Source organism: Hemitrygon akajei, chromosome 15 (genome assembly GCF_048418815.1).
Source record: "Hemitrygon akajei chromosome 15, sHemAka1.3, whole genome shotgun sequence".
Classification (NCBI taxonomy): Eukaryota; Metazoa; Chordata; class Chondrichthyes; order Myliobatiformes; family Dasyatidae; genus Hemitrygon; species Hemitrygon akajei.
In genome coordinates, this window is record NC_133138.1 from 54346425 (window position 1) to 54373727 (window position 27303).

The 27303-nt window shown below is 38.9% G+C and overlaps 1 protein-coding gene across 5 annotated transcripts in view; it reads right to left on the reverse strand.

The window, feature by feature from the left end:
* unc5a (unc-5 netrin receptor A) overlaps positions 1–27303 on the reverse strand; it is a 607644-nt gene that overhangs the window by 77576 nt on the left and 502765 nt on the right. For all 5 annotated transcript variants that reach the window (XM_073067589.1, XM_073067590.1, XM_073067588.1 and 2 more), the window contains 2 exons: positions 3308–3496; positions 482–778 (listed from right to left, as the gene is read on the reverse strand). In XM_073067589.1, the coding sequence (XP_072923690.1) occupies positions 482–778; positions 3308–3496 (486 nt within the window). The remainder of the gene's footprint in view (positions 1–481; positions 779–3307; positions 3497–27303) is intronic.

Below are 27303 nucleotides of genomic sequence, written 5' to 3' on the forward strand. Positions count from 1 at the left end.
AGGTTATCTGGATTTTCTTCAAGAAAGTTTTGTAGTTAATTTCTCTAATCCAGGGAAGATTGGAGAAAGAGCAAGCAATTCCATAGAACGGCATCTGTACAAAGTGTAGTATTACTGTACCACAACCACCTTGCAATGATAATGTAGGATTCCAGAAAAAGTAACATAAATAAAATACATAATAACAAGCTCCAGTCCATTACTAATTCCTTATTGACACATGATCAGATTGTAAGTTTCAATCATGCGTTCTTCAAAGAAAAGGAGAAAGTCTACTCTTAGTAAGCTACAGAATACTTTTTCAATTAATATATGTATATTGCCTACTTTTCTGTAAGAAGCAGTATTACAATTTTTCTGTAATGTAGTATGGAAGAGTTTTAGAACTAGCCATATTTCTGACACAATAAAAGTTAATGTGGATTGATGTTACACAATGACACTTTAATGGTTATTACCTGTTGACTGAAATTTCACTTACCTCTGCTAGGAATCGTTAGGCGACCACCTAAAAAATTAAATGTTCCAAATGCGGTATTTGAAGCATCCCTCAATAATGATCTGGTGCTTGTTTGCATCGAAAGCCTCTCCATAAAGTTGGAAGTGTTGGAAATTGCTGTACCATTACGTAACGTGTGTCTTTCACTTGCAAGTGGATCCAGAAGTGGGGAGTTAGTCATTGGAATCTTGTCTGAAATATCCTGTCGTGAACGGATGGACCCTTGGAATGTTGATGTGCTTGTGAGGTCAGGCTGGATTGTAAGCAAATGGGAGTTATCTATCAGAATGAAAACAGACAAGCCACAGTGAAAAATATTCTGCATTTCAAGGATTACTATTCATTGTTTTCACATCAGTATAATATTGTATGTTCTCAATTATCCTTGCATACATCTTGATTCAAACATTTTAATTATTAGAAATTTGGGTATAAGCATTCAAATGAGCAGTGAACCAATTAAATCACATAGCATGGTGGTCTCTAGGGTTTATTTATTTATTTAGTTATTTTGAGATACAGCACAGTAACAGACCCTTCTGGCCCAACGTCCCAAATACATCCACATGTCCGATTAATCTACCAACTCAAACATCTTTGAAATGTGAGAGGAGAATAGAGTACCCAGAGGAATCCATGCTGTTTCAGGGAGAAAGAACAAACTCCTTACAGATAGCAGCAGTTACTGAAGCTGAGTCGCTGACTCTAGAAGGTGTTAAGCTAAGCGCTAAGCTACAGTGACACCCTAATTGTATGAACAATGTGTACATATGAATAGATTCCCGAATTCTCTGTGGAAATCTAGGCATGGTAATAACGTTATGATACTTCACGTTATACTTGGATTTTGAAACAGAAATGGCAATCATTGCTTCTATTTCACATACAGTTGAGAAAATTGATTTCCAAAACCAACCAACATCTCCGGCAACAGATAAATTTCCATGGTGGACCAATCAAGGCAAATGATGTGATTGATTATCGACTGGATCTTAGGTCTTTACTGATTTATTTAAAATTTTGTCATTCAATCTTTAGAAAAAGTTCTTAACTAATATATGCCAATATATAAAGAAAATGTACAAGATTGCTAAATCAGCCATAATGATCCATTTAACCCACCAACACATTTGGTATCACTGAACATACGGCTGGGCACCCGAGCAAGAACAGATAATCTAAAGTTGTTGCTTGGTTCATCAGAGTAAGCATTTTGGACAAATTGAAGTTTGAAATGCAAACTTCAAACGTACAATGTTTGAATGTTTCAATATTGGTACATATCAATGTATGTACCAATACATTTGGTAATCACTGAACATAAGGCTGGGCACCCAAGCAAGACCACATAATCTAAAGTTGTTGCTTGGTTCATCAGAGTAAGCATTTTGGACAAATTGAAGTTTGAAATGCAAATTTTAAAAAACACAATACTTTGTTCTTGCAAAGGTTTTATGGGGTAGCTTTGAGACTATACGTAATCACAAAATTACAAAGCAGGGACAAAAACAGTATGCCAATCCTGTTCTGGATTTTCTGCATTGCTCTCATGTTTTTTCTCCTTTTGGATACTTAGCCAGCTTCCTTTTGAATGCTACAATTGAATCTGTAAACACTGTTATTCCTGCATCCTGGGAGTCACTACAGATTCTCACCACTAGCCATGTAAAATAATAAATGTCACTTTAGGTTATTTGCCAGTAGTCTTCTTTCTGCATCCCCTGATCATTAACCCCTCATCTAAAAGAAATAGTTTAGTTCCATCTACTCTATCTATCTTTTAATACATTTATTAGAACTCCTACAATTTAATTTATTCCACAGAGAATAACCTCATCTTCTCTTACCTAACATTTAATTAATGACTCATCTGTGAGATCATTTTGGTAATCTCTCTGCAGATTTTCTAAAACTATTGCATCCATCCTACAATGTGGTGACCAGAATTGGAGGCAAAACTTCTGTATCAAAGTTCATAATGTCTTTTTTATCCTCTTGTGCTCTTTGCTATTACTTATGAAGCCTAGGGTCCCATATTTGGGAGCCACAGCATCATAGCAGTCAGTGCAACATTATTGCAGCTCTGAGCACTGGGAGTTCAGAGTTCAATCTCAGTGTCCTCTGTAAGGAGTTTATACATCCTCCTCACAGAGTGCGTGGGTTTTCTCCTGGTGTTCTGGTTTCCTCCCAGAGCCCAAAGAGATACTAGTTAGTAGGTTAATTGGTCACTGGAATTTATCCCGTGATTAGGTTAGGTTTAAATCAGGGATTACTAGGCAGCTTGTTTGAATGGCCGGAAAGGCCTCTTTCAGATATTTTAACCACTTTAAATGGATTGGGCTTATATCATTCCAAATCTCTCTCTAGTTGTATCCCTATGATTGTAAACTTTCTAATTTATTAACTGAGAAAAGTGGCAGCAACATGGAGAGTATCAGAGTTCAAGGGGCAGACTTATTATCCCTCTTAATGGGATTGAGATGGGCAAAAATGCAGAAGTTGTCATTGGTGTAGACATCGTGAAAATAAAAAGAAAATGTCAAAGGCTTCCATTTTGGAGAAAATCTTAGAATTCTTCAAGTTCTGTTTCTGATATGCTCTACTGTCTAATCGATACACCTGAGCAAGTAGGAGGAAGATCTGTGCAGTCAGGGTAGGAAATGGTTGTGTATTTATACTGAATTTAGGATATTACCCTGATTCATTTATACTTGCCCTCTAACTTATTTTGTGTTTTGCTTCCTTATATTTTCCCAACTAGAAAGTTTTTCAAAAAATGTTTGCTGGGAGAAAATTGTAATAACTAACCTTGCTTAGGCGTTTTAATGTTCACAGGTTGGAATCCCGTTGTTAAAATTGAGGAGTCAGTGACATCAGAATCGAAGTCCTGCTGTTTCTTTCGATACACAAGTATTATGACAACAAGCAATAATGTGAGGCATACAGCTACTGCTGCCACACCAGTATACAGGGCCACTTCAGCTGGCAACGTAGAAGCTGGAAAAACAAAACATACTTGAACAGTCACTGAATGTATATAATTCATCAGAAAGTACAAGGTGATTTCCTTTTCATTACAGCAAGAATTCAGAATCAAAATTAACCAATGCAAACAATTAGAATTCAACTTACTTACAAGCTCAGGATATCCTATATGATTGTCAACTGCAATCCTTTATTAGGCTAAATGAGGTGCAGTCTTCTAAATCCCTAACTACATTTTATTGGATAGAAAATAAAATTTAAAAATAGAATAGAAATGATCATCTCTAAAGATGCTGATAATGTTAGCAATTCAGTTGAAGTAAGTCATTTTCAGAAATAATAGTCTTCTCATTATGGCTTTAAATTTGAACATTTAAATTTTAATGGTGTCACATTGATACTGATACGAACAGATCATCAGATTCCAATTAGTTAACATCAGATTGTGCAGTGACTACCTGAAAAGAAAGACATTATACATGCTAAAAATGTGAAATATTTAAAAAGAGCCATTCACATTTTATTTGAAGACATGAAATGCATTGGAGGAGAAATTGGATAGCAATGTACCAGATGAGTCGGAATTGCAAGGCACAATTAACCTGTGGAAGTTTAACTGAGTATAGGTCATGGCATGCAGTTTAAGAAGAAAAATTATGTGTTGTCATGCTACTTGTATCCTTCCAGATGGAAATGGACCTTCCATGACATGTGTAGGGCCCAAATGTTTCCAGTCTCTTATTACCTCATGGCTGATTGTTGCCAAGGTCTTGCTTTATGCCTATTTTACTGACAAATTCCAAATATGAGGAGTTAAATTAGGAGCAGGAATGGTCCACTCAACACTTTGAGCCTGCTGTGTCAAGTTTCAGACTGACTAATATGATTGAAACCTCAACTCCGCATTACTTTCCAACCATTTGCTTATTAAGGTTATTAACAACCTTCTGAATTAAAATGTTCAAAGACACTATTCTAAATTCCACCCTAGCCTGTCCAATCATTCTTCATAAGATACCACACTCATTCTAGGTATTAGTCTAGTAAACATTATATGAACTGCTTGAAGCTATTAATGTCTTTACTTATCAAGGAAACCAATGTGTACACAATAATCCAATGTGGTCTTAGTAGCGTCCTATGTAAATGAAGTATAATCTCCTAATTTTATATTTAGTTCCTGTAACAACAAACAATAAGATTTTGTTAGCTTTCTTAATTACTTCTTGTATCTATATGAGTCTGTGAATTTTGCACTGGGACATACAGATCACTCTGTATGTCAAAGCTGTGCAATCTTTAAGCATTTAAGTAATAAGGTTTTTTCCTGTTGTTCTGTCAAATTGAACAATTCCACATTTTATTCCTTTAGCTAAATTGTTAGCCAGTTATAAAATCTATTTGCATTCGTTTAGGGTCTCCTTATGTACTTTAACAATGTACTTTACTACTTATCTTTGTGTTATAACCAACTATACCTTGGGTACATTTAAGTTATTAATGTAATTGTAAAAGGATTAGCCCCAAAACCAATCCCTGCAGCATGCCAGTCATTATATATTGCCAAACAAAAGAAACAGATCAATTTATGCCTACTTTTCATTTCCTGTTCACCTGCCAATCTTCTATCCATGCCAGTTATATTAACTCCTACAACATGAGTCATTATTCAATGCAGCAGCTTATTCAATACCTTCCAGAAATATAAACATTGTTCAAGTTCCAAGCCCTCTTTAACACAGCACCTATTATTTCCTCAAAGATCAATAACTTGGTCAAAAATATTTTTCCTTTCACAAAATCGCATTGACTTTTGCTAATCACCATGTATTTGTACATGCAGCTACATGTAACATAATTAACAGTAGAGTGACACACACTAAGTGTTGGAGGAACTCAACAAGTCAGGAAGCACCTATGGAGGGTAAAAAACATTCAATATTTCAGATCGGGACCCTTCACCGGGCTGGAAAGGAAGAGAGTAGAAGCCAGAATAAGAAGATGTTGGGGGTGGTGATGGAGTACGAGCTGGCAGGTGATAGCTGAGTTCAGGTGAGAGGAACAGTAGGTGGGTGGGTGGAAAGAAAGTGGGATGAAAGTGGGTGATGTGAGAAACAGAGAGGTGATAGTGGAAGATGTAAAGGGCTGAAGGAGAGGCCAGTAGAGTATGGATTAAAGGGAAGGAAGTGGGAAACTGAGAGAAGAGATGAGCAGATCATGACAGCAGGGGAGGAGATGGGAAGGGGAAGAGAAGGGGAGGGGAGGAGATGGGGAGGGGAAGAGAAGGGGAGAGGAAGAGAAGGGGAGGGGGAGGAGATGGGGAGGAAAAGAGATAGGGAGGAGATGGGGAAGGGAAGAGAAGGGATTTAAAACACTACCAGAATGAGGGAAAACAAAACTGGGGGAGCAGGAGGGGTGTGGAAGTGAGCGGAGTAGTTACCACAAGTTAGAGAAATTGATGTTGATACCATCAGGTTTGAGACTACCAAAATGGAATACAAGGTGTTGCTTCTCCATTCTGCATTTGGCAACATCATGAGAGTAGAGGCAGCCTTGGACAAATATGCTTTTTGGGAATGGGAAGGGGGAAGCCATGGCCAGATGTTATTAATTGGTAGAGCAGGCTCAATGGGTCAGATGGCCTACTCCTGTTCCTATATCTTATATTCTTATGTTCTTAAATGCAGTTCTTTTGTCCTTGTTTGGATCAAGGCTTTAATGATTTTGGGAATTTGTTGACCTGATCAAACTCAAACTGAAGGATAATGTGGTTTAAATATTAACCTTGCCCTCAGTGTCAGCAAGACCAAGAAATTGATTGTGGAATTCAGGAAGGGGAAGTTGGGAAAACATACAGTCCTCATTGATGTGTTAATTTGGAAAGTGTGAGCATCTTTAAGTTCCTGGATATCAACATCTCGGAGGACCTGTCCTGGGTCCAACACATTGATGCAATCATGAAGAAGGCATGCAAGCAGCTCTACTTCATTAGAGATTTAAATAATTTTGGAATGTCATCAAAGATTGCAAATTTCTATAGATTATGGTGGAGTGCATTCTGACTGGTTGCATTACAGCCCTGTATGGAATCTCCAATGCACTGGATTGCAAGAGGATGTTAAGGGTTATAGACCTAGGCAGCTCCGTCATGGGCATGACTTTCCCCATCCTTGAGGACATCTTCAATAGGTACTCCCTCAAGAAGGTGCCATCTATCATTGAGGATCCTCACTTCTTCTCATTACTACCTTCAGGGAGGAGGTATAGGAGCCTGAGGCTCATGCTCAACAATTCAAAAATGGCTTCTCCGCCATCAGATTTCTGGACCATCCACCAACACTATCTCATTATTCCTGCTTATGACAATTTATTTTATAATTTATAGTAATTTATTTCTTTGCACTGCACTGCTTCAGCAAAACAACAAATTCCATGTCACATGGTGGCATCCGTCAGTCTCGAGAGACCATGGATCTGCGCCTGGAGTTTCCAGGGCGCAGGCCTGGGCAGGGTTGTATGGGAGACTGGCAGTTGCCCAAGCTGCAGGCCTTCCCCTCTCCACGCCACCGATGTTGTCCAAGAGAAGGGCACTAGGACCCATGCAGCTTGGCACTGGTGACGTCGCAGAGCAATGTGTTGTTAAGTGCCTTGCTCAAGGATACAAACACGCTGCCTCAGCTGAGGCTCGAACCAGTGACCTTCAGGTTACTAGTCTGATGCCTTGCCCACTAGGCCACGTGCCAACATATAAACATGTCATATAACATGTCATATAAAACAGAGATAATACTGCAAGTCTGATTCTGCATCTGGTGCCTGTATTTAGAAATAATACCTGAGTAGATAGTGATCAGTAGCAGAGGAAAGATAGGATTGGTGACTGTGATAAAAGGAGAATATTGTTTTTTCCCTTAGTTTTATTTACTTATGGAATAAGGGTATTGTGGAAAATCATCATTGAATAATTGTCTTTGCGACATTGGTGAGGAATTGCCTTCTGGATCTGTTGTAAGATATTTTCAATGTGCTGGTGGGTAGGGAGGTACAGAAATTTAACCCAGAGATGAGCAAGGAAAACAAAAGTATTTCCACCGGGTAAACACCAAAGATTCTGCAAATGCTGGAAATCGCAGAGTAACTCATACAAAATGCTAGAGGAGCTCAGGAGGTCAGGCAGCATCTGTGGAAAGGAACAAGCTGTCAATGTTTTGGGCCAAGACCCTTCATTAGGACTAGAATGGAAGGGGGAAGAAGCCAGAATAAGAAGGTGGGGGAGGGTAAGTATTGAAAGCTTGAAAGTGAAAGGTCAAACGAGGTGAGTTGGAAGGCAGGTGGGTGTGGGAGGGAGGATGAAGTGAGAAGCTGGGACGTGATAGATGAAATGGTATAAAGCTGAAGAAGAAATTATCTGATAGGAGAGGTGTGTGGACCATGGAAGAAAAGGAAGATGGAAAGGAACCAGGGGAGGTTCGGAGAGTAGAAGAGGTAAGGGGGAGCCAGAGTGTGGAATGGACATAGAGAGAAGGGGGAAGGGGAAAAATTAATGGAAGTTAGAGAAATCAATGTTCACTCCATCAAGTTGGAGGCTACTCAGACGAAGTATAAGGTGTTACTCCTCCAAACTGAGAATGGTCTCATCATTGCAGTACAGGAGGCCAAGAACTGACATGTCAGAATGTGAATGGGGATTGGAATTAAAGTGGTTGGCCACCAGAAAATCCTGCCTATTCAGTCAGAGTGAATGTGTCTGATTAAACTGTCCCCAAATCTACACTGTGTTTCACTGATGTAGTGGAGGCTGCACCAGGAGCAGAAGATACAATAGATGACTGCAACAGACATGCAGATGAAGTGTAGCCTCACCTGGAAGGATTGGTGGAAGTGAAGGAAGAGATGAATGGACATATGTTGTCCTGTTTCTTCTTCTTGCAGGGATAAATGTCAGGAGGGAAATCAACAGGGAAAGATGAACAGATAAGGGAATCACAGAGAGAACAGACGCAGATGTTGGTATGTTGGCCTTCATTGCCAGAAGATTTAATAATATAGTAATGATGAATTACTGGAATTGTACTGCAATTATAAATAATATAGGCTTCTGGATATTAAAAAGAATTGAGTGATTGGAGATTGGAGATGTTTTGAAATATATCAGCTATGATCTTCTCAAATGGCAAAGTAGGGTCAGGTAGCTAAATGAACTACTGCCCCTGTTTCCCATGTTCTTATCAATTAAGTTTAGAAATCACATTCAAATTACTAGCATTGTGTTACATCCCTGCCACAAAGCTGAGAGCTCAGCAATAAAATGTATCTGGCCCTTCAGTTCCACTTTCCTTTAATTCATTACTCCTAGCTGTCTATTATTTGTTCCTGGTCATCATTTTAAATGTTTGTCCTCACCTTTAAAGCCATTTAGTGGTGTCTGTGCAACGTTTACTTGCTGTTTACAAGCTTTTATACCTTACATCGTAAGAATTTGTTTTTTTTCTGTGTATTTTCCTTCTTCTTACGAACTTTACAGGTTCTTTAATTAGTAAGGCCCTTTATAAAGTATAGTTGAAATGCCACCTACAAGTGAAACTAAAATTTACAGTGATTATCTAGATGCCAAGTAAAACTTGTCATAACTAAATGTATCTTTTAAAACTAAACACAGCTAGACCACACTTTACTAATATAGCTTTGCAATATATACTTCATGATTCTTGGTAGTGAGGATAAGCAAGTAAAATGAAGTTTGCATATAGTTTTAGAAATGAGTCGAACAGGTAACAGAGAATCATAATTTGGCTTAATATCCTATCAGAGCCATGCCAACATTATTGTCAGTGAAATGTACTATTAAGAAAATAATAATAAAAATCCAAGGCACTACGATATTTTTAAGCAGTACAGCTATTAATGTAGCAGAAACCTTCTCTGTCAAAGTAGCTTATGACTTCTGTCGACCCTAAGCCATTTTTCTGTAAGATACCATCCCTCCCAAAGACAAAGCCAACATAAAAGCCAAAGAGAGGGCATATAATAATGCAGAAAGTAGTGGGAAGTCCTTAGAAACCAACGAAGGCAACTGAAAAAGTCATTAAGAAGGTAAAGATGGAATACGAAAGTAAGCTAGCCAATAATATTAAAGAGAGGCAAGACTGCTAGAAAACAATGCTGGAGAGGTAGTAATGAGGGACAAAGGAATGGTGGATAAACTGAATAGGTATATTACATCAGTATTCACTGTGGAACACATCAGCAGTATGGTGGAAGTTCCAGGTGTCAGGGGTCATGAAGTGGGTGAAGTTATCATTACTAGAGAGGAGGTTCTTGGGAAACTGAAAGGTCTGAAGGTTGATAAGTCACCTAGACCAGATGGTGTACAAACCAGGGTTCTGAAAGAGGTGGCAGAAGAGATTGTGGAGGCATTAGTAATGCTCTTTCAAGAATCACTAGGTTTTGAAATGGTTCTGGAAGACAGGAAATTTGGAAATGTCACTCCACTCTTCAAGAAAAGAGAGTGGCGGAAGAAAGAAAACTATAGGTCAGTTAGTCTGACTGCAGTGGTTGGGAAGATGTTGGAGTCGATTATTAAGGATGAGGTCTCAGGGTACTTGGAGATACATGATAAAATAGGCCATTGTTAGCATGGTTTCCTCAAGGGGAAATCTTGCCTGACAAATCTGTTTGAATTCTTTGAAGAAATAACAAGCAGGATAGACAAAGGAGACTTGGTGATGTTGTGTACTTGGATTTACAGAAGGCCTTTGACAAGATGCCACATATTGGACTGCTTAACAAGCAAAGAGTCCATGGTATTACAGAAATTTTTTTTTAGCATGGATAAAGCAGTGGCTGATTGGCAGGAGGCAAAGAGTGGGAATAAAGGGAACCTTTTCTGATTGACTACCAGTGACTGGTGGTGTTCCACAAGGTTCTGTGTTGGGACAGATACTTTCTGTGTTATATGTCAATGATTTGGATGATGGTATTGATGGCTTTGTTGCAAAGTTTCAGATGATAAGAAGATAGGTGGAGGGGCACGTAGTTTTGAGGAAGTAGAGAGGCTACAGAAGGACAGACAGATTAGGAGAATGGACAAAGAAGTGGCAGATGGAATATAGTATCAGGAAGTGTATGGTCATGCACTTTGGTAGAAGGAATGAAAGGGTTGATTATTTTCTAAAAAGAGAGAAAATACAAAAAAAAATTAGGTACAAAGGGACTTGAGAATCCTTGTGCAGAATTCCCTAAAGGTTAATTTACAGTTTGAGTCTGTGGTGAGGAAGGCAAGGATGTAATATTAACACTTTATAAAGCACTGGTGAGGCTTTACTTGGAGTATTGTGAGCAGTTTAGGGGCCCCTTATCTTAGTAAGAATATGCTAAAACTGGAGCGGGTTCAAAGGAGTTTCATGAAGAACGTTTGATGGCTCTGGGCCTGTAATCACTAGAATTCAGAAGAATGAGGGGTGACCTAATTGAAACCTATAGAGTGGTGAAAGACCTTGATAGAGTGGATATGGAGCGGATGTTTCCTATGGTGGGAGAGTCTAAGGCTACAGCCTCAGAGTAGAGGGACGTCCTTTAGAACGGAGATCAGGAGGAATTTCTTCAGCCAGAGAGATGTGAGTTTGTGGAATTCATTGTCACAGACAGCTGTGGAGGCCAAGTCTTTATGTATATTTAAGGCAGAGGTTGATAGGTTCTTCATTGGTCAGGGCATGAAGGGGAGAAGGCAGGAGATTAGGGCTGAGAGGAATTTTGCATTGGCCAAGATGAAATGATAGAGCAGACTTGATGGGCCAAATGGCATAATTCTGCTCCTCTATCTTATTGTCTTTCAGTCTTATAATACAATTCAATAATGATCGGAGTTTATTATTGACTCTTATTCAGATACACATATCAATCGGGCACTGAAGGGACACTATACAGAAAGATTGCTTTTTTTTTCAAATCTCTGATAAAACCAAGACCCATTTGGCTTTGTGGGTTAGTACCAAGGATGCCTTGACATTAGTTCTTCCATAGTCCTGGCCAGCACTTTCCTTCAGCCAGCACTACTGAGAAAAGAATGGTCATGTATATCTTTATTCCTTTAGAGCACTTTCAAATTAGCTGTTGATTGGAAAGCGCACTGGAGAGTCTTAATATTGTGGAGAGTTTCTCTTAAAATTCATATTCCCAGGAGCTCTTTACAGAACTTAAACGAAGTAAGGATTTTTTTCCCTCAGATGTTAGCATGATATTGAATTAGACTTTCAGATTTCCTGCATAATTTTATGAAATCACTGAAAACATACATAACATTGACGATTATCATTACAATGCATAATCAAACGGAAAATGTTCTGATTCAAAGTGCGTAAGATTACATTTGATCTATCAAGTAATGTGGAAGTGTAGTTTACTCCAGATTCATTATGTAAAATGTACAACAGAGAAAAAGTAGGAAGAATGAGCTCATATAAAAGTTAAATAAAGCCATTGTGTGTAGGTTTAGCTCCAAATTCTGAAAAGAATAATGAGAGTTCAGGAAACACACCGTGCTGATTTACTCAGATGCCGCCTTGTATAAGGATATTCAAATAAGGAGAAACCAGGGTAAAGCTGATTAAACTCATCAGGAATGTGAATGGAATGCTCACCACTCACTTGAATGAGAACAACCATAATAAGAATCAAGAAACCCAACATTATCCAGGATAAACATTCTTCAATGTCCTTGTCAATGAGCTGAATACTGACCTGGTCATTGATCTTTTATTAACAACACTTCACAGACGATGCATGACACCATTAAGGAAGAAATATAATGTAACACCATTACCTCTGAGTCAAAGTCATTCAACATCCAGCTTCAAACATATATAACTGCACTTTAATTGTCAGTGTGTAAAATACCATACCCCATTTACGGATATGCCATTAGTATAAAACTGCAGCAGCTCAGAAATAATCCATCAAAGTCCAATGGTAAGTGAGAACGGGCAATAAGTTAACATTATACTAGCTTAAGAGATCCATGAGCAAGGTAAAAACATTGCTAATTTCCTGTACAGTTTGTGGAAAAAATGTTTTTTAGGAATCACAAAGAAATGGTTTGATTTTCTACAATACTTTTCTTTCCTCCATCAACTTAGGCATGCTAACATGATCTGGAAAAAATTAAAAGATTTCTGCACCATTAAAACCGAAATTGGTTCATCATTCAAACCATTTGACTTTTTATATCATGTAACTACAAGAAAGCAAAAATGATTGTGCCTTTTTAAAGTAATGGTTTGAATTTTCTGAAGTTTATAATTTTCCATAACAAAATAAGGCCAGGGAAATCCATTAACAAGTCAATTAAAAAACATTGAATTTGCACTTTTTTAAAGAAACAAGATGGTAGTGTTTGAGAAGTAAAATTAAATTATATTGACAAATGAGAAAAGTCATTAGCATGCCCATTCATTTTCTCATTACCACATCTGGCAACTATTCAGTACTGGTGAACACTTCAGTTGGTGAAAATGAAGTTTATTTAATTACATCTGGAGAGACAGATGTTGGGAGTTTTAGCTCACAATGACTGATGACTACTAATAGACATGCATGTTACATGCAATACTAACAATTCTCTAGGTTATCACATTAATTATTTATAGAGAGGATTCAGATTTCTTAGTTGATGTGCGTTGAATATACTCATCAACTAGTTATGCATAGGCCTTTGGGGTGCAGAAGTGGGTGATGGGAGCCATTTTGGAGATGTGAGCAGCTGGCAAATAAGGCAAAATACAAGCAAGAGAGAGAGGGGGGCAATTTGGAGGGCGCAGTGTAGATATATACCAACGATGAAGAAGTATTCTAAAGGGAGGGTGAGGCAACTGTGGCTGACAAGGGAAGTTAAAGACAGCTTAAAAGCAAAAGTGAGGGTCTTATAATATAGCAAACCTTAGTAGGAAGTTTGAGGATTGGGAAGCTTTTAAAAACTAACAGAAGACAACTTAAAAAGCCATAATGAGAGAAAAGATTAAATATGAAGGTAAGCTAGCCAATAATATAAAAAAAGATACAATTTTTTTTTCAGTTGTAATGTATAAAGAGTAAAAGAGAGCCAAGAGTGGATATTGGATTGCTAGAAAATGATACTGGAGAGGTATGACATTGGGGTGGGAGTGGGGAGAGAGGTGACAAAGAAATGGCAGATGAACTTATTAAGAATTTTGCATCAGTCTTCACTGTGGAAGACACCAGCAGAATACCAGAAATGCAAGGGTGTCGGGGGTCAGAAGTAAGTGTCATTGCTATTACTAAGGAGAAGGTGTTTGGGAAGCTGAAAAGTCTGAAGGTCGATAAATTACCTGATGGACTACACCACAGGGTTCTGAAAGAAGTACCTGAAGAGATTGTGGGAGCATTAGTAATGGTCTTTGAAGAATCACTAAATTTTGGAATGGATCTGGAGATCAGGAAAATTGCAAATGTCATTACACTCTTTAAGAACGGAGGGTGGCAGAAGAAAGGATACTCTCATGGATAAAAGATCGGCTGACTGGCAGGAGGCAAAGAGTTGGTATAATGGGGGCCATTTCTGGTTGGCTGCCTGTGACTAGTTGTATGCCACAGGGGTCAGTCTTGGAACTGCTTTTTTCACATTATATGTCACTGATTTGGATGCAAAAATTGATGGCTTTGTGGTCATGTTTACAAACAGTACGAAGACAGGTGGAGAGACAGGTAATGTTGAGAAGCAAAGTGTCTGCAGAAGGACTTAGACAGATTGGAAGAATGGGCAAAGAAGCGGCATATGGAATATGGTGTAGGGAAGTGCATGGTCTTGCACTTTTGTAGAAAGAATAAAGGTGTGGATTATTTTCTATATGGGGAGAAAATTCAAAAATTAATATGAAAAGGGTCTTGGGAGTCCTTGTGCAGGGTTCCCTAAATGTTAACTTTCAGGTTGAGTAAGGAATGCAAATGCAATGTTAGCATTAATTTTGAGAAGTCCAGAATACAAAAGCAAGGACCTGATGCTGAGGTTTTGTAAGACATTGGTCAGACTGCACTTGGGAGTATTATGTGCAGTATTGGTTCCATTATGTTAGGAAAGATGTGCTGGCATTAGAGAGAGTCCAGAGGATTTTCATGAGAATAATTCCAGGAATGAAAGGGTTAACATATGAGGAGCATTTAATGGCTCTGGGCCTGTACTGTACTCACTGGAGTGTAGAAGAATGGGGGTGGGAATCTCATTGAAACCGACTGAACATTGCAAGGCCTAGAGAGGGTGGATGTGGAGAGAATGTTTCCTTTAGTGAGGGAGTCTAGGACCAGGAGGCACAGTCTCAGAATAGAGGGACATCCATTTTAGAATAGAGATGAGGATTTTTTCTTTAGTCAGAGGGTGGTGAATATGTGGAATTCATTGCCACAGATGGCTGAGCAGGTCAGGTCTTTCTGTATATTTTGTTTGCATGATCTTTTTCTTTTGCACATCAAGTGTTGGACATATTTTTATTTCTATTGTACTTTTTCTTTAATTTAGTTCTTTCATATTTCTTAGGGCTACCTGCAAGCAAGCAAATTTCAATGTTGTATAATTTATACACTCTTTGATAATAAATGAATCTTGAATCTGGATTTTTAAAGTAGAGGTTGATAGGTTCTTGATTAATCAGAGCATCAAAAGTTATGGGAAGAAGGTAGGAGAAAGAGGTTGAGAGGGATAATGAATTGGTCATGATGGAATGGCGGAGCAGACATGGTGGGCTGAATGGCCTGATTCTTTACCTATGTCTTGTGCTTTTTGACAGTTTGTATCCCACTCTTATCAGACTCTCCGTGGACATCTTGTATGATAAGATGGACTCTTGACCTCAAAATCTTCCTTATCATGATCTTGCAATTTATTGTTTACCTGCATTTCACTTTTTTATATATTTTGTTCAGTTTTGTTATGGTTTTACCTTGTTCTATCTCAATGACTGTATTTCATTGATCTGATTTGTACGAACAGTATGCAAGACAAGCTTTTCACTTTATCTTTTTACATGTGAAAATAAAAACCCTAATCCAATATCAAGTGTAGACCCATCCATCACGTAGTTACTGATGGTTGATGTTTCAGATTCCAAACAAAAACCACCTAGTGTCTGAGTACAGCTGTAGAAGTTTAGCCCACCTCCCATTTCTAGAATCCTAGCACCTTTTCCACTAAAATACTTGGGATCACAGTATCTCCTTAAATGAAGAACAAAATGTTATCTTGTCTTGAAATGTTTTTACCTATAATGTTGAATTTTTGACCTCTAGTTACTAACCCACTCACCAAATGGTTCATAATTAACAAAATAATGAATGGAATTTGCAAATATCTAAACACATTTAAAAAACTGATAATATGAAAAGTATTAGTACATTTTAAAATGATTTTACAAAGAAAATAGTATGACAGAACAACTTAAAAAAACTCAAATCAATGCAATTAAACAGAAGTACCTCTGACTTTACTGCTTACAACCATTTGTTTCCATTGTAAAGGAAGGATGTAACAGTAAATGAAACTCAAAAAGCTGCAGTTGCTGAAATCTGAAATAAAGACAGAATTTTCTGAAAAACTGATGGAAATGCTCAGAATTGTACAATAACTACTATGTTAAAATATTACAAAAAAGATAAAACCAAACAGAACACTAGGCTTTGACAAAGCAAAATTTTGCTAGTCAACTTTACTAAATTTTTCTCAAACAATTGGAGACTAGTATAAAAATTGGAAGAATCATCCCATAGATCATTCAAGCAATAGTCTGATATTTTTGTATTAGCAGAATCATATATAGGCATCTGTTAGTCTCAGAATCATATACAGGCACTGTGGCATAAGGAGCACGGGGGGGGAGGGTGTAGCCTAAAGATCCGCAACATTAGCTCCATCTCCACAGTAGTTCATGTTGAGATTAAACATGGGGAATAAAACTTCTTTGTGCTAACAAATCGACATTCCATTGTGTTAATGAATGAGAACTTCAGAGTTCATCACTAACAGTGGCTTGGGAGCATCACTACTCACCAAACCTTGGTAGTTAAAGCTACCAGACTGGATGTGTGGCAGGGTGAACTAAAATAAGGGACCAGCTCATTTGACCTCATTCTCATAAATCTTCCTGTAGCAGATGAATCATAACCACCAAAGTCCTATTAGGATGCTTACAATTATCTTGTCTGGTATTAAATTTGTGCTTAATGAGATAAGTTCAAAACATACCTAACCAACCTAACCTGTGCATCTATAAAGTGCTATGGGCCATCAGCAGCAGAAACATACACCATTACAATTTGTGCTAGATTGAGTGATATGTTCAGGTATATCCCTCAGCCTACCTTGACAATCAATTCATGGGATCAGCCATGGTTCAACGAGAAGGGCAGAAGCCCATGCCTGGACCATCACCACATAAATGTAAAAATAACATGCCTTGCTGGAAAAGCTACAACAAAGTGTGCTAAACAGTAAAAACAGTACGTAATAGACAGATAAAAACACAAAATGCTGGCAGAACTCAGCAGGCCAGACAGCATCTACGGGAGGAGTTAGTGACGACATTTTGGGCCGAAACGTCCTCACTACCTCCTCCCATAGATGCTGTCTGGCCTGCTGAGTTCTGCCAGCATTTTGTGTTTTTATTTATTTCCAGCATCTGCAGATTCACTCGTGTTGCGACGTAATAGACAGAAATGAGAAATACCATAGTCAGCAGATCAGATCAAATTTCTATCTGTTCTTGTGGAAAAATAACTACCTTACCACTTCTCACGAGTGACAGGGTGACGATACATCACTTCCAAAGGAGGTGTAAGGTGCCCCTTCCCTTTGCTAGTATGCAGGTCACCTTAGGGCAAGGTGTAGCACCTGCTTAGACCCTGACCAAGGTCAAATGAAGCTACGGGAGCAGGTGGGGGATGGTTGTACGTGCAGCTGGTGCATATCAGAAGCCCTGGTTAGGCGACAACTGATGCCAGACAGACAATCTCTTAAGAGTATTGATGATGGCTGGGGTCACCTGTCTTGTAAAGACACTGACCAGAAGAAGGTTGTAGCAAACCACTTCTGTTGAAAAATTTGCCAAGATTGAAGTCATGGTCATGGAAGGACCATGATCATCCATGTCATACGACACATAGTAAATGATTACATCTCAATAATATTTCCATTAATAATGATGATGGAACCTTGCCTGTTAGTGCTGCAAATTAGGCCCAAGAATATCCAACCATTTTCCATCAAAGGGCTGAAGAGATAATCCACCATGGTTTCTTCCTCAGATACCTTACCATTACAGAAGCGGGTTCTCAGTTAATTCGCTGCATTTCTGGTTTAAGATGGCACCGCTGAACATCTGTGACAGGTCACTGGTAGTTCAAAAGGCAAGAAATTCAACTAAAAATATTACTGATAAAACCTTTCCTGACTGGCGAAATCTGAGCCTGGAATGAACCACCGGGTGGCATGTTCTAGGCCTGGAGCCCTTCGCTGCAGCAGTGCCTGGGTTCTAGTGTGAGGTACGATATGCTGTTTGAACAATTGAAACGATATACTGGAAAGACAGGGCATTGGGATCGGAGCTGATTTCACTCACTCTCCTGTGATGTTCACTCCTCTCTCCATGGCGCTGAGGCTATTAAGACTCCCCTGGGTGCTGTGCTCTGCACCTACTAATATGAAGAACTGATACCAAGGCTTGGGCCTTCTCTGGGCTGCTCTGGGGGTTGGATCTAAGGACACATTTTCATTCGGAATGTCGTTGCCCAATTGTACTGTTTGCATGATTTGTGTTTCTTCCCCTTTCTCTGCACATTGGGTGTTGGTCTTAATTTTATTGGGTTATTTGTGGCTGCCTGTAAGCAAACAAATCTCAAGGTGTATAATTTATGCATTCTTTTCTAAATGTACTTCAAAGTTCTTGAAATCCTTGGAAATGCTTATTGTGATATTATGGAATACCTAAGAGCAATGATGATAAAACAAAGACTTTGAGATCAGACGATAGCCAACTACAGAAGTGAAGGTTTGCCGGTCTGTTCCAGTGCAGTCCATTTGACAGAGTGGAAAAGTCAAGTTCAATCTAGCTAATTGAAGTTCAGTCTATCCATAATCATAACCAAATGATGGAATTATCATCAATAGTCCTCCCAAGCACAGTGAACTCACAAACAACCTGCTGACCACTGAGGAATTTGTGGGTTTTTTTTGCCAGAATCACTCAGCTTATGCCAGCTTTGGCCTAAATGTTCAACAAGTAGCTGAATCCCAGAGATGAGGCAAAAATTCCTGCCCTGAGTATTAAGTAGCATTTGACTGAAGGTGACTGGTTAAGCTGGGAGCAATTGCTATGAGGAAGAAAGGATTCCAGTGGTTGGAGTTATACTTGCTTGAAGGAAGATAGCTGTGGGGATTTAAAGCCATTCATCCATCCCCAGGACATCATGGGTGGGGTTTCTTGAAGTGTTGTTGATTTTCCAGTGTTTCATCAATAAACTTCCTTTCATCTTAAGTCAGAAATGGGAATGTTTTCTAAGGAGTGAATTATGGAACATGCATATTTTTTTTGTATTCACCTAAGGGACAAGGGCTTTATAGGCTGAACCACTGTCTGATTGCCCATCTTTAATTACCCTCAAGAAGGTGGTGGTGACCTGGTTTCTTGTAATGCCACATCTGTCACAAATTATTTCCTATTGTATTTTGTCTTTTTTTTTCTTTGTCAGCAATGAATTTTTCCCCTTCAAAGAAATATGTCTAATTTGTATCTCATTATCTATTACCTGAACATTTTTCATTGTCCCATAGCTGACTTACTGTACAATTAATCTATACTTAATCACTGAAATTGTTGACAATAACTCTTACCATTGATATTCACTAGTCTCTTTCCTTGATCACGTTAAACTGATTTATCTTGTGGTTAATAAGGGGATGGTTTCAAAGTATCACAGTTCCAATCAACCCCTGCCTTTTCCCAGAAGCAGGTGAAATCTTACTTTATTTCTTGATGGAAGACCAAGAAATGATCAAGAAATTTCTTTGTGCATGTCCTGAAAATTTTTCTTCATTCTAAATCAATAAATTGGCTTCAAAACTTTCTTGGATGATTAATAGAGAGAAGAAATCCTTGCTCTTAGGCTTGCTTTGATGCCAGGTGACAGAAGGAAAAACAATGCTCTAATTTACTATACTATGCATTTGATACACCATCAGCCTTTTTCATTAAGTATGTTTCTTCCCTTATTTAAAACTCCAGGAAAACATCTAAACATCCATCTGGTAATAGTTTGTAACATATTTCTTCAGCACATTATCAACAGCCATTCAGTGGTACTGAACAATTTGCAAACAATATTTGGTAATGTGGTTTGGTAATTCATTTTTAAATAATCAAACCCAGCCTTTCTCAAATGTTTTGTCCTGGAGGAACTCTTGAAATAATTTTCAGGTCTCTGGGAACCACTGAGTAAAAATTATTGTATCTACTGCTCATAGTGTGTTAGCATGATCAGTAGATTGTAGATATAATAATTCAAAAATAATTGCCAATATTCTTTTGAGTAGAGAATGAATTTTTAGCCAACATTTTTTGAAAAAAAAAGGTAGTTAAGCTTAATTTACCTTTCTTGAAATTAATCTCTTTCTTTCCCTTTCATAAATTTTAATAACTCATAAGGCAAACATAATAAATTTCTGTTAAATAACTGGCCTAAGCTAAAATGGGATTTAATTTTTCTAAAGGTAAGCTCAGTAAATTTAATTTAAATAAAGGTTGTATATTGATTTTAATTAATGCTGCTTACAACATGAAAATTTATTGACAATGTTGAATAGTAAAGTGACTAAAAATCATAAGCCAAAGCAATATGAATGAAAATATAGCCTAAGACACAATTTTAGACAAGACTTTGAAAAAACATTTTCTTACTAAGTGACGTGATCAAGTTCAAATATACGCCTAGCATGTGAAACCTCTGCTTATTTCTGTAACACAAATACTCAACTCCGTGTTGAACTCAATATAAGCACACATGGATTTCAGCTTCAACTAAAACAAGACTATTTCTATTCTTGCTCTTCATGTTCATTAAAGAAGAAAAATCTTGCTCACATATGTAAAAAGTTGAAAACTGCAGCAAAAATGTTCATTGCTTTCTTATGAATGGCAGGATACCTTATTCTTTCACAGAAATCCAGAATTTGTCCAGGGACAGGTCAGTAAATCTCTTTTTGAAAGCACAATCAGACTGCAGCTCACAAAGTTCTTCATCTTCTCTCAAGTTCAAGTTCCCCAGCTGAGCAGATTCAGAGAAAGAGTCCCTCACCCAGTTACAGTATACACATGTTGAAATGGAAGAACAAAACTATTTAATTTTGCTCTGCAGTTCTTCCAGATAATTTTCAATAAGTCTCAAGACTTTCTGATATCCTTCCTATTGCTCAAGCCCAAGCAGCAGTGGAAACATTTCAAGATGCAACATGATTTTTCCAAAGCTTCAGTTTCCTTTTTCCAAGAATCTTGTTACTTGAAATTAAACATTTTCTCCAGGGCCTTGTAGAGACTTGTTCAACTGGTTCATATGATGGAAAAAAATGTTTACTAAGTAGGCTAGTTTCTGCAGCACTCATTGTTGCAGTGCCTAAGAAGAACAATGTGGGCTGCCTTAATGCCTATCGCCCGGTAATACTCACATCAACAGTGATGAAATGCTTTGAGAGGTTGGTCATGACTAGATTGAACTCCTGTCTCAGCAAGGACCTGGACCCATTGCAATTTGCCTATCACCAGAATAGGTCAATGGCAGATGCAATCTCAATGGTCTCCACACGGCTTTAGACCACCTGGATAACACCAACACCTATGTCAGGATGCTGTCCATCGACTATAGCTCAGCATTTAATACCAACATTCCCAGTATCCTGATTGAGAAGTTGCAGAACCTGGGTCTCTATACCTTCTTCTACAATTGGATCCTCAACTTTCGAACTGGAAGACAACAATCTGTGCGGATTAGTGATAACATATCCACCTCGCTGACGATCAACACTGGTGCACCTCAGGGGTGTGTGCTGAGCCCACTGCTCTGCTCTCTATATACACATGACTGTGTCGCTAGGCATAGCTCAAACACCATCTATAAATTTGTTGACGATACAACCATTGTTGGTAGAATCTCAGGTGGTGACGAGAGGGTGTACAGGAGTGAGATATGCCAACTAGTGGAGCCTCAGCAACAACCTGGCACTCAACGTCAGTAAGATGAAAGAGGTGATTGTGGACTTCAGGAAGGGTAAGGCGATGGAACACATACCAATCCTCATAGAGGGATCAAAAGTGGAGAGAGTGAGCAGTTTCAAGTTCCTGGCTGTCAAGGTCTCTGCTGATCTAACCTGGTCCCAACATATTGATGTAGTTATAACAAAGGCAGGACAGTGGCTATACTTTATTAGGAGTTTGAAGAGATTTGGCATGACAACAAATACACTCAAAAACTTCTATAGCTGTACCATAGAGAGCATTCTAATAGGCGGCATCACTGTCTGGAATGGAGGAGCTATTCCACAGGACTGAAAGAAGCTGCAGAAGGTTGTAAATCTAGTCAGCTCCATCTTGGGTACTAGCCTACATCTTCAGGGAGCAGTGACTCAGAAAGGCGCTGTCCATTATTAAGGATCTCAAGCACCCAGGACATGCCCTACTCTCACTGTTACCATCAGGTAGGAGGTACAGAAGCTGAAGGCACATGTTGAGTGATTCAGGAACAGCTTCTTCCCTTCTGCCATCCGATTCCTAAATGGACATTGAATCTTTGAACACTACCTGACTTTTTTTTAATACAGTATTTCTGTTTTTGCATGTTTTTTAATCTATTCTATATACGTATACTATAATTGATTTACTTGTTTATTTATTATTATTATTATTTTCTCTGCTAGATTATGTATTGCATTGAACTGCTGCTGGTAAGTTAACAAATTTCACGTCATATGCCAGTAATAATAAACCTAATTCTGAACTGATTCTGATTCTGATCTATTTTGCCATTACCCTCCACATGGCCCTAAACCACCTGGACAAAAAAGACACGTACATTCGAAAGCTGTTCATAGACTTCAGTTCAGCATTCAACACAATCATACCTCAGAAACTGATTGGAAAGCTGAGCCTACTGGACCTGAACACCTCCCTCTGCAACTGGATCCTCGACTTCCTGACTGGGAGATCTCAGTCGGTCTGGATCAGGACCAGCATCTCCAACACCATCACACTGGGCACGGGGGCCCCCCGTTCACTCTGCTGACCCATGACTGTGCTGCAACACACAGCTCAAACCACATCATTAAGTTCGCCAATGACACGACCGTGGTGGGTCTCATCAGCAAGAACACCAGCTCCATAGCAAAGAAAGCCCAGCAGCGTCTCTACTTTCTGTGAAGGCTGAGGAAAGTCCATCTCCCATCCCCCATCCTCATCACATTCTACAGGGGTTGTATTGAGAGCATCCTGAGCAGCTGCATCACTGCCTGGTTCCGAAATTGCACCATCTCGGATCGCAAGACCCTGCAGCGGATAGTGAGGTCAGCTGAGAAGATCATCAGGGTCTCTCTTCCCACCATTATGGACATTTACACTACACGCTGCATCCGTAAAGCAAACGGCATTATGAAGGACCCCACACACTCCTCATACAAACTCTTCTCCCTCCTGCCATCTGGGAAAAGGCATCGAAGCATTCAGGCTCTCACGACCAGACTATATAACAGTTTCTTTCCCCAAGCTATCAGACTCCTCAATACCCAGAGTCTGGACTGACACCTTACTGCCTATTGTCTTGTTTATTATTTATTGTAATGCCTGCACTGCTTTGTGCACCTTATGCCGTTCTGGGTAGGTCTGTAGTCTAGTGTAGATTTTTTCTGTGTTGTTTTTTCACATAGTTTAGTCTAGTTTTTGTACTGTGTCATGTAACACCATGTTCCTGAAAAATTGTTGTCTCACTTTTACTATGTACTGTACCAGCAGTTATGGTTGAAATGACAATAAAAGTGACTTGACTTGACTTTCTTGAAAGTACTCCTGCAATTCACGTTTCAGCTCAAGTACCCTGTTAAGAACTCTTCTTCTAAGCTACCAGATTTCTGTATATAGCAGGAGACTTTCTCCAGGTTTTCACACAGTTTTTTAAAAACATTCTTGTGTGAACTGGTCTTTGGTTATTAGCGTTAACCATTTTTGTAGCATCATCCAGAACTTTTATCATTTCATCTCCAAGAGTTTTTGACATCACTACCTCTCTGTGAAGGAAGTAGGGTGTTGTGACAACGTCAGGATTTTCTTTTACTTTTACAAGAGAATCAACCTCTCATGGAACCAACCATTGATGGGGCACCATCAATACAGATACCAACATAGTTCCTACAGGAATGACCTTTTGTTTCCAAATATCAAGACAAAATATTAAATATATCTTGGCCTTTGCTTGTTTTGGGCAGCACTTTGCAACAAAAATAGTTTTCTTGAATTTCACCATTATTTACAAATCTTATAAATCCTACAATATGACATTTATTGGTGAAATCTGTTGACTCATCAACCTGGATAATTCAGGAGGGCGAGGCTGATGTCACAGCCAAAGTTGGGTAAGTGCATTCAATGGTCAGAAAATACACTTCACACTCCTCATTCTACCATCCTCCCCACCGTTCAATGCAGCACTCACCAATTATCAATGGTCTCCGCTACCTCGTGTTATAATCTGAGAATGGACTCAACCAAATAAAATTGGTCCTCTTGCGCACTGCCATACTGGGTGGGAGGCCTCTAATGAGATTGCTAACAGGGCTGCTTGCTTACTGCCCACCTCTGCAAGTGCTAGCATTGTGCGTTGCACCAAGTTCAAAACACAGGGTTTATTTTAATTATGATCTCTCACGGAAGCCCTTGTAGCTTCTCGCAGAACCCCAGTGTTCCGCAGAACCCCGGCTGTCAAACCCTGATCTAATCTATGGTTCTAGTAAGATTTACATACTAACAAAAATGTTCCCTGATTTTCAGTATCAGGTTTATAATTACTGACGTATGTTGTGAAATTTGTCATTTTGTGGCAGCAGTACAGTGCAAGGCATAAAAATCACACTAAGTTGCAATAAATAAACAGTACAAAAGAGGAATACCAAGGTAGTGTTCACAGAACATTCAAAAATGTAAAGGCAGAAGGGAAGAGGTTGTTCCTAAGTGTGCTTTCTCAGGCTGCGTACATCCTCCCTGATGGTAGTGATGAGACAAGGATTTTGTTACAGATATAATGGCAAATATATTTCTTTAGCTATAGCTACATTAAATATTATTGAATAATCTCAGTATCATGAAAAAGCATTAAAAGTAGATTGAAGCAAAATAGCCAAAATTTTAATTTAATAGCAAATAATTTAAAAATGTATCTGAATTTGTAAAACCTATTTATTAATCATTAATTCAGTGCTATTTAATCATAAAAATGTTTCACTGCTTTTGCAAATAAAACCTATTTGAGGATATAATGTGTCCAGAGAATTATAAGGCAGTTAGATATCATAGGTGGTAGAGGAAAATATTGAAATCCTTTCTAAACAAGAGGATGGAAGAACATCTTAAGATAAAAACCTATAATAATGAACAGACAGCATGTATTTCCAAAGGGATATCTTTCTGGACCATCTTTAATGAATTTTTACAGGAGGTGACAGAGAGAAAGCCATGGTAACACAGGAGATATACTGTATGTAGTTTACCTAAATGTTCAAAGGACTACAGTAATGTTTCCCTATTAGGCAAATAAATGCTTAGAGGTGGTGACTGAGAGAGTAAGACATTAATTTAACTAGATTTTCAAAGGATTTCTATAAGGTAACCCATGTTGTGGGGATTACCTACCAGGGAGAAGCCACAGAGAGCACGTGTCTGGCACTAAGTCCGGATCTGTGGCTCAGAGGGTAGCAGGGAGAAGAGGTGAGCTGTGGTGATGAGGGATTCCATGATTAGAGGAGAAGAAGGGAGATTCTGTGGATGAGAACGAGTTTCCTGGATGGTTTGTTGCCTCCTGGGTGACAGGGTTAGGGACATCTCAAGTGGGAGAGTGAACAACTAGAAGTTGTGGTCCATGTAGGTACTAATGACATGGGTAGGACAGGTGGCGAGGTTCTGCAAAAGGAGTTTAGGGCATTAGGTGCTAAGTTAAAGGGCAGGAACTCCAGAGTACTGATCTCAGGATTGTTACCCATGTTCCATGCTAATGAAGCCAGGAATAGGAAGATCATACAGTTTGAAACATGGCGAAGGAGTTGGTGTAGGAGGGAGGGCTTCAGATTTTTGGATAATTGGGCTCTCTTCCAGGGGAGGTGGGACCCATACAGAAGGGTGATTTGCACCTAAAGGAGGGAGACAAATATCCTTGTGGGAAGGTTTTCTAGAGCTGCAAGGGGCAGAGGGTTTGGAGGTTAAACTAGACTTGCAGAGGAATGGAAACTAGAGTGCCAGAACAGATAGTGTTGTGGAGAAAGATGTTGTTAAGCCTACATACAGGGTCAAGAAAAGGTTGAGAATGGTGAGAACAATGTTCTGAACTGCATATATTTCAATGCAAGGAGTTTTGTAGGAAGGTCAGATAAGCTTAGAGCATGGATCAGTATGTGGAATTATGGCATTGTAGCCATTAGTGAGACTTGGGGCAGGACTGGTAGCTCAAAATTCAGGGGTTCTGTTCTGACATGAAAGAGTGGAAGGGATTAAAGGGGGAAGGGTAGCATTACTAGTCAAGGAAAATGTCACAGCAATGCACAGTCAGGACAGGCTGGAGAGCTTATCTAGTGAGGATTTGTGGGTAGAACTGAGGAATAAGAAAGGTATTCCCACATTAATGGGATTATATAATAGACTACCCAACAATTCACAAGATTTAGAGGAGCAAGTTTGTAGAGAGATCGCAGCATGTTGCAAGAAACATAAGGTTGTGATAGTAGGTGATTTTAACTTTCCACATTTTAACTGGGACTGCCATATGGTAAAAGTGTTGGATGGGAAAGTGTTTGTCAAATCTATTCAGGAATGCTTTAATCAATACATAGAAGTCCCAACTAGACAGAGTGTGATACAAGATCTCCTATTAAGGAATGAGACAGGGCAGGTGACACACGGTGTAGGGAATCACTTTGCGCTAGTGATCATTATACCATTAGTAATTATGGAAAGGAATAGGTCTGGTCCTTGGGTTGAGATCCTAAATTGGAGAAAAGCTAGTGTCGATGATATCAGACAGGATCTAGCAAGTGTAGACTGGGATAGGTTATTTGCTGGCAAAGGTGCACTTGGTAAACGGAAGGCCTACAGGAGTGAAATTTTGAGAGTAGAGAGCTTGTATGTTCCTGTTAGAATGAAAGACAAGGATGACAGGTCTATGGACCTTTGTTTTTGAGGGATATTGAAGCCCTAGTTAAGAAAAAGGAGGTGCATTACAAGTATAGGCAGGCAGGAACAAATGAGGTACTTGAGTATAAGAAATGTGAGAGAACACGTAAGAAGTAAATCAGGAGGGCTAAAAGAAAACACAGAGTTGCTCTAGCAGACAAAGTGAAGGAGAACCCTAAGGCTTCTATGGATATATTAAGAGCAAAAGACTAGAAAGGGACAAAATTGATCCTATGGTAATCTATGCTGAAGGATACGGGGGAGATCTTAGATGGATTTTTTGCTTCTGTGTTAACTTGGGAGATGGACACAGAGTCTATCGATGTGAGGAAATGCAGCAGAGAGGCCATG